Source organism: Tetrao urogallus (genome assembly GCF_951394365.1).
Source record: "Tetrao urogallus genome assembly, chromosome: 12".
NCBI lineage: Eukaryota > Metazoa > Chordata > Aves > Galliformes > Phasianidae > Tetrao > Tetrao urogallus.
Window position 1 is genome coordinate 16,351,193 of NC_136825.1, and position 12,279 is coordinate 16,363,471.

Here is a 12,279-nt window from a genome sequence, read left to right on the forward strand (position 1 = left end):
TTCATTGCCAGCTGAAAAACACTACAGTGAAGTACAAACATTGTTTTTACAATACACTTCAGAGGTTCCTTCATGTGGAAGAACTCCAAATCATTTCTCACGACTATCATCCCCGAAACTCAGTCCCCTCACACGCATGAAGGCATCTCAGATAGAACACACCCTGTGTCAAAATACAGCAAGGAACATGTTATTGCTATCCCTGTCTCAGGGAAAGCCTCTTTCCCTGCAGAAAAGCAATCCCAGTTTCTCTGAGACACCAACACACATCTGTGAGACTGGCATATAGGTTCCATGCAAAATTTACTTCACTTCTCTCTTTGATATCAAATAAGGGAAATTGTTTTCAGCCTCGTAACCCATTCAGCTGACCACAGGAAGAAAGACGAACACATGTAAGAAATAAAACATATGCCAAAACAAATAACAACAACTAGAAGCCATGGAGTGAGAACAAGCAGCTGGGAACAGCTCAGAGAACTTCCTACAGAGAACACATAGAACTAATGGAGATACAGGCAAGAGTGCTTTGTATCTCCAGACATACATAAAATGACTGAAAAAGGTTTAAATTACTTTGAGAATGTCTGTACATTTTATGCATTGCATTGCACAGTGCATACACATTTACTGTCCATTCCTGAAAGACAGTGGGAACACATCTCTAATCAGTTACAGCTTATACTTAAGTTCCAAATGCTTTATTCATTTTCAACTAATTCGTATAGAAAGGAGTTAGTAACATTGTTCTTGCACTGAAAATTATTTACTAATTTTTAGCCAAAGAGGGCTGCTGATGGTAAGCAGAAGGACAAGAAAAGAGCTATGCTTCTCTATGCACCAAAGGTGAAGAGCTGATTTTTCCGTGTGGTGCTAAAATAAAAAACAAACCTCACTGCTCCATTGGTTACAATACTTACAAAATGCTGAAAAAGTCAAATTCAGCCTGGGACATCTCCAAGCAAAGAAATCACTCCCTCCCTATCAAAAAATTTGGAGGGTGGAGACATTGCTTATATGATAAGCAACAAACCACATCACTGGTAATATATATGTAATATATATATATATATATATATATTCCAGAACACAATTATCCAGAGCTTGTAGCTCTTCTGAAATAGCACAAAATACTACATGCTGCAGCACAGCACAAAACAAGACAAAGCCAGGTGTCTGGAAAAGGCAATGGCTTTTACCATTGTTTTACAGAAAGTTCGTCAGTTTGCAAGAGCATCAGAGCAAATTGAGAGCAGCATGTGACAACACATGGAGACTCTTCACGGGGCAACAGGTAATACTGGTTCACTTCTCTTCTGCTCCACCAGTCAGGAGTTAAATTGAGTACATGCAGGAGGAGGCTGGTCAGAAGAAACTCATGGACACGTGGTGGAGCTCAGCCCTGCTAAATGTATACTTCTACCAAAAAACCCAGATCACAGCATCTTCAAAGAGGGCAAAGGCAAAGCACCACATTAAAAATTATTCCCAGCACGCTGACTTAAGTTACAGCTCCAAAGCTTCCTGCGTGTACACTGGGGGATATCTTATGAAAAGGCACATAAATATCCTACTGCCTGGTTAGTCAGTATTGGGTTTTTCCTGTCCTATTTGGCTGACACGTCCCTGAAATTTATCCATGACATTGCTGCTGTGTTCTCTGGAAAATACAGACACATAAAAAATGAATGATCTGTCTCTGCTTGAGCAATGCAAATTCCCTCTAAGTTATATCTGTACTAGAACTGAATTTGGATAAGCTTGGCAGAGTTTGCTTCAGGTACTCCAGAAACAACTGTGCTCTGGAAATCATGCCCAGTACAGGATGCCAAATACAAATTATGAATGTAGGGAAAGGAAGAAATCCCAGGGAGAAGTGACAAAATACCTTAAACTAGTATTCCTGCTGAATATTTCATATTGTAAAAATGACAGACTGGACAGTAATGACCTTAGCAGAGGAAAATCAGAAAATGTTCGGGAGCGGTCAGTTCTGAAATTAGACATGCAGAACCATCGGGGAACATCTACTTCAGTATTATGTATCAGCTTTGAATACAAACTTATACAAAGTGGATCAGGACGACAAAGCTTCCAAACACAAAAGTAGAAAACAAAAGAGAAGCAGTTATGCACTATCCTCCATCAAAGAGCACAGCAACCATAAAGTCTCCTTGAACTGCTCAGGGCCTGCCTCAGGCCCGACCTCCTACACGGAAATGCAGAAATGGACTTTGCACAGTGACTACGCTTGGGGCTGCTCAGATCAATAGCGCAGAGTTATAACACAAGGCTGCATTACTATCAATAATTTTATGAAAAATAATTTTACTCCAGGGCATTTTTTATTTTTTTTTACTGCAGCAATCAGCAATATAAAGTATGCAAGAGCAAGTCTCAACAAGTGGCTCCTCCTTAGAAGTTACCCTCAATCAGCAAATAAGTGGTTTCCCGTGGCACACTATAAGAATCCCTATTTTTTCTTTGACATGGAACTGAAAGGCAGAAGTTTAGCCTAAATGGCTCTATGGAGATACCTCTGACGACTGGACGGTGTTCTAAATCCTACAACACAAACAAATTCTGGCTATAGACAGAAAAATGAAAAATGGTAATTAGGCTATAGAAAAAAAAAAAACCACCACCAGTTTCATTCAAGCTTAATTAGCTTGAACCTATACATAGTACAGCATGCCTCTGTCCTAAACAGAGCCTGCGTCATCTCTCCTCTCCCAGGGTCTTGTTATACAATCCCTGCTGCAGCTCCCTGCGAGCCAACTTCCAGCATAAGCTTCAGCTTTGATCCTAATTGTCAAAGTAATCAATAGATTGCATCCTAGTTATGTTACAGACCACATGTCAGTCAATGAAAGAGCTGGGCCTCTAGGAGCATGCAGGTCATCCTGAGCAAATTAACTGTTCTGGATTTGAGAGGATGGACCGTTGGGACAAATTTGCAGGGTATTAGGCAAACCCAGAAACAGAGCAGCAGCAGAAATGCTGCTAAGCCACATCCAACACAAACCAGCTTCCTGGTTTCTTGCCATTGCACAGTGACCACCCACACAAAGATGGTAGGACAGCTGTCCCCTTCACTAGTACAGCAGTCTCCTCTCTCACCTTAAGCTGCAGCTGCCCAGCACAGCCGGGCACCCGCCTTCCATCTTCCACTTAGCAAAATGCCATTTCATTTACATCTGCAACAAGTCTCAGGCTGCCTCCAGCGAGCAAAGACAGCTAACTTGGCAGTTTTGCCAAGTGATCAACCTTCGCCACTCATCCATAAGCTAATGGAATCAAAGCTCTTTTTGGTCAATTAGTGCTTTATTCTGCACATTAAATCCCACCTCTCTGTTCTACAGAGCGGAATGAAGATCAAAAGATGATTCAAAAAAAATTCCACCAAGTACCTTTAATAGCAGCAAATAACTGAGGGGAAAATGTATTCCCAGCACTGTCATAACATATACCTCTGTTGCTTAGACATGTATTAAGGCTGCTGGAAAAAACCAGCCATCTTTTTCAAGGCCAAATGTAATATCTACCACAAAAAAACTAAATCTCTATTATACGACCTGTTTGAAAAAATGCTACTTCTTCAACTCCAGGAACTTCACAAGTGATAATTTGAGACTCTGGAAGCAATGCTTAAAAAATAAGGGCAACTCAGGACAAACAGGCAGTACGCACCCTACAAAACAACCTCCAGATAGGTGTGCACTGAATGACATAACAAAGGTACCTGCTCCATGTGCTACCTCTCATATTCTGAAAAGAAGAGAGCTGTACTACAAACCAGCTTACACAATGCTCTCATACCCTGAAGAGAAGCTTGCCATACATACCCTGAAGAGAAGCTTGCCATACATGGATTATAAGACCTGTATTTTCTGTATTTATATTACTAGGGTTCCGGTAATTATTAACTACTTAGCATCATTAAATTAGTATCTACATGACTCTTACATGACTCATACAGATTTATCTTTCACATGATTGATCCTCTAACGGGTAATCACTTTATAATTAAAGACAAAACATAATAAATACCTGTCAAGATTCTGCTAATATTTTTGGTGTATGCTATTTCTCTATTTTGAGTACTGTTTGCTTAGCACTCACTAAGGCAGCCAGAGTGACAGATGCGCAGTTCTCCACATGTGACAAAAATTGAACTATACTGAAAGAAATCACCCAAAGCAGCACAGTGAAAGAACGAAACACAGCAATACTCACTTGGCATCATTTAAACAGATGTCTACTGAAAACCAATAAAGAGGCTTTACAAGATCAAACAGCAAAAAGTATTGAAACTTAGTCAACAAGGTTACAAAGTACCTTAGCCATAGGACCATAGAACTTCAGAGCAGAAGTCAAATTTAAACCTCACTTTTAGGAGCATGCAAAAATGTAATCCTTTATTTTGCTGCAGCTGGGGTGAGAGAGGAAAGGCAATGTCAGTATTTTCTTTAAGGAAATGAAATCCTGCAGAAATTTGTAAGGGCAAGTTAAATGAAACAAACATAAATCAGTTTTATATGCGAGGGAGGTAGGTATCAAAAACACAATATAACTAATCCAAAGACTGATTTTAATTCCTTTAGGGAGGTACAGAGATTGAACAAGAAACACCGCTTCAGCATGCAAGAAAAATAAGAAACCATAGTTGAGGAATAGCTTGGGATGGGTACTCAGCAAGTCAAAAGGAGTGTGCATTTACAGAGGGATTTAGATAGAAAATCCATGTACTTGCACATGCAATTGCTTAATCTTCTAACAGAGGTGTGCTCCTAAGCAAAAATAAATACATTAGTAAACCAACTGCTACAAAAGACTGGCAGCAGCTTTTCCTTTTTAATTCTTATTTTTATAACCCTTTCTTTTTTTTTTTTTTTTTTTTTGCAACATATAGACCTGTCCACCCACAGTCATAGGAGTTGCCTTCAACTCTCTTAGACATATCACAAAGATTCTCTAGTGAGCTTTTCCAAATAACTCAAATACCAAAGAACCCACAGAAAGGACCGTGTTTTCCTATATTTAGTGAAGTCTCCCGCAGCCAGCAGCTGGCACACAAACCACTTGGTGCTGGACAGCTGCAGCCTGACCAGCTCTGCCTTAACCACTGCCCAGCTTAGAGGTATGAGAAATGTCTTTACCAAAAGTGATTGTTTATGCAGTAATCTGAACTTTTTTCTCCTCTCATACAACCATTTTTTTTAATTGAATTTAACTCAGTAAAGCTGCATGGTACTAAAGATCAAGGAATTTGAGTATCTGCCATGGACTCCATGAAAGCCAGTCACACCAGATCTCACACCAGATCTTAGAAAAATTCCTTTGCTTTCAGGTTACAATCTTTTTCACTATCCAAGCATTACACATAGCTAATGGTGTCACAAAGCACTTCTCCACTTTCATTTTTCACATACCACATGCTTATCTCTCCTTATCTCCAGCAAGGGCCCACTTATCTCTGCACCTGTGTTGTTGAGAAAAGCATTCTGGAGTTCTGTGCTGCAAACAGTGTTGTGCTAACTGCCAATGCACAAGGAGCAAAAAAGCACTGGGCTTCACAAGGATGACCGTGCTGCTAAGCCTCCTTTCAGGATCTGCATTTCCAATGACAACCACAGCACTGTATATTAATTATATTCACTGTTGAAGGGATTAACTCAAATCAAAATATCTCAATCTCTTCACATAACAGGAACCAATATTGGCATATTCAGTACTCATAGGACTCAAAATTCCACTTTAAGCTTTACGCAGACAGGAAATTGTGATGCAAACCTTAGCAGAATATGGTTTCTCTTGTTGCTGTTTTCTTCCCAACAGAAAAGAAAAAGAAAAAAAACCCTTCCTCATTAAAATTAGGTTTAAGGAGATGTAATATCCATACCATTTTCATCAAAACAATAGTTAAGTATTCACAAGAAGAGGAAGTTCACTGACATCAGTGTACTTCTCAAGTTATTTTTCTCCCTAACAGTTCCGAGCTTCTGCCTCAAATTCCCAAGCCCCCTCTTGCATGACTTCTTCCTGCAGTTTTGAGGCAACAGGAATACTGCTGAAGGCACAGATGCCACAGAGCTTACGCAAAAACCTGCTGCTATGACAACTCTAACAGCACCACTTACCCACATTGCTGCTAGCAGAAATTTTAGCTTGAATTTAAGATAACCTAAAATATTTTTAGCCACTTACTTCTCTCATCCCTACTTAGCTGTAGTATCTAATTTGTTATGACTAACTTTACCTTGTCTCTGGTCTTCGCCAAAACATTCATATATAAGAATGAAGTGCTTTGCAAAGGGATTTGCTTAACTCCATTAGAAGTACCTTCAAATGTATTTTATGCCAGCTTTATCTTAAGTCTTGAAAGCAACTTAAAACCTTTACTAATAAATTATTTCATATTTAAAGCAGTGGACTGAGAAAAAGCTTAAAATAAAAATTAACTGTCATCACAGGAGAACTTTCTTGATCCATGTTCTCTGGTTCAAAAATAGTTTATTAAAACCGACTGGCATTATCTGCTGCTGCACAAGGACACAGTGCATACTGATGCAGACTGCAAGATGAAGAAAAGATCTCGAGTCTAGTTAGAAAAATGTGGGCTAAAAAAAAAAGCATGTGATAACTAGAACATAAGCAGAGCTATTCATTAGCAAAAACTAAGAGCGGCAGCTGACCAAAGTTAGTTAGTGACACCAAGCTGATTAGCATCTCATTTCCACAAACAAAAGTCACAGGAGGATAAATAAGTTCCCTCAGGAAACAAGATGTTGTCTCATTTCAGTTAACAGGGTGTACAACCACTGTAAAGCTGAGATTCTTATTACAGCAAAGCTTATTCACTGTGGGTTTTTTTCATTTGTTTGTTTTTTAATATTATTTAGATTCCACTTTTCCATTTCTTACCCTGTGTACCCAACCTAACACACTGGCGTTGTTTCAAAGACTGAAGAGATGCCAAATTCACATTTCTCATCCCTGCCAGTCCATGAAGCAAGGCTCACATGTTTGTCATAGGATCACAGCATTAGTCTTTGTGCTTCTTTTTCTAAATGGAAGATGTCAAAATCTATTATGAGCAGCAGGAAGGATCTGCTTATTCACAACCAAACAATGAAGCTGTCTGGGAAGGCTAAATTATTACACACTGACCAATGTCTTCTTAGGCAAATTGTTGATGAGAAATTCTGGTGCAGAATGGCTTCACTTCTGTGTTGCTGAGATGACATCACATCACTTGACATTCTAAGTGAAGTTGAATTTAAAAAAAAAAAAAAAGAAAAATAACAAGACTATGATAAATAAAGGTTTGAGTAAGAAGGTTAGGGGGAAATGACCTCAGAACCATAAGCTCCAGAGATGGTGCAAGGAGTGTCTGACCAAGAAATCTGCTACTTCACATGCAGAACTGAGTAACAATGCTCAATCCTAAGCTTGAAGGGCCATATCATCACTCAGTCACTTTAACCCATCTCCAATCAAACTGAGCAGCCCAAAGAAGTCTTTAAAAGACTTTGAATAAGACTCTGACTAGCAAGCTGCTTTAACACTTGCCTGGAAAATATTCAGTAATTCTCTTATACTGACTTTGGTGGCAGTACTTGACTGAACAGGAAGACTGGACAAATGGCATTGTTTGGGCAGCTATGTGTGCGTTCACAGCACCAGCATGAATCACGTGCACTTGGATAGGGCCACAATCAAAAACTATGAATTTGTGCATTTAAGTTAAAGTTTACCTTATCTGGAACCACAGGTGTCACCAACACCAATCAGTCAATTCCTCCAGAGCCCCATAATCAGCTGCCACAGAAAGCTCTGGAAGGCTGCTCTCCTCAATGCCGCAGGCTCTGGCAAGCATTAAGCAGCTGTAAGGTACTTGGGCTTCAACAGCAGCAACCCAGCTCTACCATGTCATTTTTTCAGCTCTTCCCTAGGTAGCAGAGGCTTCTTTGCTCTGCACAATATATAAAAGGAAGCACCAAGAACCAGAGGAGTAATTTGAGTGAGATTTTAAATTCCCCTCTACTGAACCATAACCCAGGAAACCTCAGAGAAGACAGAAGAGGCCAGTGGGGAAGAACACACTTGTCACTACAGGTAGGGAAGAGAATGTATCTGTATACACATACCCTGAGGATATGAAACAACACTTAATTACTGTGAAAGTAAATTAGAAAATAGAAGACAGTTACAGTTCAAACAGAAACAGAACTCAACTACCATACGTTAATGGAGATTTTCCAGATGTTTAGCAAAATAAAGACTAAGCTGACTTCCAGCAGCATGGTTCTGCATGCAGCACAGACCACAACTTGCCAGCTACTGACAGACTTAGAGCATGCTGCTCGCACACATCCTACAGGCACTGCTACCCAAACGACAGACAACTTGAACTGACTGACCTTCCCTTTTGCACCACGGCACTTGTTTCCACAAGTCCCAACCAACCCATGGGGACAGCTAACGAGGGAAGAAAGTACCCCACAAAAGACATCAATTGCTGCTTTACATGTTAATGATGTAGTAAGTAACATGAGCTTAACACAGATCTGTTCATAAAATGAAGTCAAGGCCATACACAGCCTTAAGGCTAGCGCCTCAAATTGTCTGTAATAGCATCCAAATTAGGAAGAAAATTTATCTTTCATCGCTCCTAAGTGCCCAGGTTAGGAAGAACTAACGTAATAGGCATGAGACCTACATGAAATCTAAAATTCTTTTGAAAACTATGCAAAAGAAAAGAAACTGTATGCCAGAAATTGAAACACTGAAGTACAAATTCAAAGAGAGCCAAAGAGGGTGCTAAGCTGGGAACCTGGCATTCATCTCATGACAGCTGAGTATCATCCAGCGAAATAAACCTTTCCCATTCCTTGAGCAGAGTTCTGAGCAGCATAAGCTCCCTTCAGCAATTACATTGTGCACCCCATAACACCTGCATTCTAAAAAGTCTGACAGCACAGACAAGGGAGAACAGGTCAGGTGTTTACTGATTTTTCTTTTGTTGCCTAGAATCACAAGTGATTCACAGAGGGCAAGTCAGATTCACACATTGAGTACAGACGAACCTCTTCCCAAAGGTTACAAGGCTAGACATAACCAGTGCAAAAAAACACAAGAGATACTGCAAAGAGCTGAAACAGCTTTTTACCAGAACTATTCCGCTCTCTGAATCTGAGCGTTCTTCCTTTTCTCACAGGAAACAACCATATTTACACTGACTTACTGAGTTACAGAAAAACACCAAGACAGGCTGAGCGCTGACACCGCTTCCTTAATGAAGCCGTACAGCCTCTTCACCGCCCAAAATCCCGTCCCGTTTACAGGAACCTCTTCTGCAATCGGAATACATTAGCGGCTAACAACAAAAAGCGGAGCTGCCCAAGAGGAGCAGCTGGGAAATCCTCCCGCACACAATGCACTTGCTGTAGCACCCAGGGCCCGGCTAAGGTCTCGCCAGGCAGAGGGGTTTTGTAACAACAGCAGCAGGAACAGCAAGCGATCACCCGAGATCCGACCGAACAGAGTGCTCTACCGCCCGTTTCTCCGAGGCGGAGAGCCCAGAATATCTGAGCGTACCTCCACGCACCCCGATAGGCTCCGAAGCCGCGGCTTGCGGGAGGCCCGATAACGGCGGCGCGCCGGGCTACCGGCCAGCAGGGGAGGCCCCGGGGCGGCTCCTCCGCGCGGCCGGGCACACCCCGACCCCGCAGCCCCGAGGAACCTCCCGCCCGGGAGCCGCCGCCGGCTGACAGCGCTGCGCGCGGCGCCCGGACGCCGCTGACGGCGGAGCCGCCGCCCCCGAGAGCCGCCTTTGTCTGAGCGGGGATCCGACCGCGCTCGCTCCGGGAGCGGCACCGACGCCCCCCGCCCGGCCGTGCCCGCTCACCGTCGGAGCTGACGGTGTCGTAGGAGTCGCCGGCGGCGGGCGCGGCGGCCGGCTCCCGGTAGTCCACCCAGCTCAGCCCTTCCACGCTGTCATACTCGGCGCGGTGCTTGTCCTCCACCGGCACCACGGTGAAGTGCGGCATGGCTGGCGGGGCGGAGAGAGCTCCCCGCGGCACCGCGGCGAGGCAGGCGGGATGCGGCGCAGAGCCGGCGGCGCATTCCTGCCCCGTGCGGTCACTTCCTCTCAGGAAACCGCGCTCCTCAACTCCACCCATTCCCCTCCGAACGCCGGGGCGGTGAGGCGGAGCGGCGGCCGCCGCCCCCGGGGCCGCGGGCGGGAAACGGGGCGCGCGGAGGGGGTCACGCCGCCGGGCGTGGGCGTGGAGGAGGGGCCGGAGGCGGCGCGGACAACGGGCGCCTTCCTCCTCCCGCAGCCGCCGCGGCGACACCGGGCCCGAGGGCGGCGGGAGTCGGGGCGGGGCGGGACTCCCTCCGCTCCGCGCCCTGGGGGGACGCTTCCCTCCCCCGCCGCCATTTGCTGGGCCTCGGCAGCGCGGGAGCCGGCGGCCCCGGGGATCGCGAACCCCGAGAGACCGTGCCGCGGTGGCAAATGCAGCGGGATGCCGCGGTAGCAGAGCACGCCAGTTAGAAACGCTCGCGAATACCCACTGAACTTTAAGTCCCGGGCCTCGGTTGTTCGGCAACGGCTTAATTAAAGACACGCTGTCATCCCGAGAGCCGGTTTGTCTTTATCGTTCCAGATAACGATATCTTTCCAGCTCCAGATGCGGCAGCTGCCCCCCGTTTCCCGTGTTTGTGCAGGCGGCGGGTGGCTGATCTGTGCTGCGCCAAAGCCTCAGCAACAGCACGGCGAACAGCAAGCCCGAGGGAGGCAGGGAGAAAAACGTGACTGCACAAAGAGGCTGGGGGAGCGCGGAGTAAAATCCCTCCCTCGGGAAATGTGAATGCTAGCTAGAGCCGCGACGTTCCTAGCCCTATGCAAAGCAGACAGTTGCTAAGGCAGCAGACTGCCAGGACAGATGAACTTGGCCCCTCTGCTTAGGAGGGGATGCGAGCCGGAGCCGCACCGTTATTAATGGCAGCGCGCCGGTCCATAGGGCCGGGCACCGCTGTGTCTCAGCCTCGTCACCGAGGCAACAAAATTCTATTCTGCCTGCACGTGAGAAAAAAAAACTGGCAGGCACCTCGGCCTGTTTCATAGTTGTAATCCTCATATGGGCTTTAAAGATCAATTAATAGTTGCTAATGCTATTTATTGTCTGCTTTAGAAAGTTACTCTTGAAAGCAAAATGATCCCTATTTAATATATTATGCACTCATCAGAGCAGAAAGCTTTACAGAACTGCTTGTGCATTTTGCTACATGTGTTTTACTACAGAGTATCAACTCAAACTAGTTTTGTAGATTTTTGATTAAAAATACATCTTAATAAATCAGCAACAAGTCAATCCTGAACTATTCTGTTTTGTTTTGTACAGGAGTCTGTGGGAGGATAGAAGCCCTAGGGCAGAGACTGAGGGTAGACTTTCAACACTCCTCGTACTGAGAAAAACCTTATCTCTAACATTAAGAATTTGTCCTGCCTTTTTGACCAGGCAACCCTTAAGTCACTTAGAGAAAGAAAACCTGTAATGAGCAGAGGAGAGACAAGCAAGAGGGAAAATGCTTTGTTCACAGGTAATGTCTACTCTTAATTAGGTGGGTTTTGAAATAAACAGTCAGAATCCATGCTATGGAGTGGCTGCAGCCAAGGGGTTACAGGTCTCTCAGTTCACTTAACACAAACTTGTCGATAGACCACCTCTGGGGAAAGCCAGAACAATTACACCTCCTAGCACTGATCCGACAAGCAGAAAGACTTCTAAGACTGCTGTATTTTCATATACACTACATTCTACTTGTGTCATTTTGCTCAGTTAAGGAAGACAACAGTGTATCTTCATGTGACCATGTGTATCTCAGTAACAACTTCTGTGGGTGGGTAATTTAGAAAGCATTTCTTTTGATTTTAGAAATGTTAGTACAGACAGACAGGAAGCATGCTGGTGTGCTACTCCTTCCACTGACCTATCTCCAGCAATGTATTTTCTCCCAGAGGAATGCATAAAAATTGACCTAAAGGTAGCATTTTCTGCTTAACCTCTTAAGGTTGAATTCCATTTCATTACTGCTCACAAGTATGAGAGTCTAGAGTCCACCAAGAAAACAGGAAAATTAATGATTAATTGACAGGGAACAAAGAATTTTACATAGAAAGACGAGAACTTACCATTAAGTAACTTAGTTTGTGCTTAGTCTCGTGTCTTCATTTCTGTTTTTGACTTTATAGAACTCTGGTCTAAGTAAGCA

The 12,279-nt window shown here is 43.9% G+C and overlaps 1 protein-coding gene across 2 annotated transcripts in view; it reads right to left on the reverse strand.

The window, feature by feature from the left end:
• Positions 1–10,184, reverse strand: part of SLC12A4 (solute carrier family 12 member 4) — a gene marked incomplete at both ends in the record, with an annotated part of 44,836 nt that extends 34,652 nt beyond the window's left edge. For both annotated transcript variants that reach the window (XM_079541579.1, XM_079541578.1), the window contains one exon: positions 9,911–10,184. In XM_079541579.1, the coding sequence (XP_079397705.1) occupies positions 9,911–10,184 (274 nt within the window). The remainder of the gene's footprint in view (positions 1–9,910) is intronic.
• Between the last annotated feature and the right edge of the window lie 2,095 nt (positions 10,185–12,279).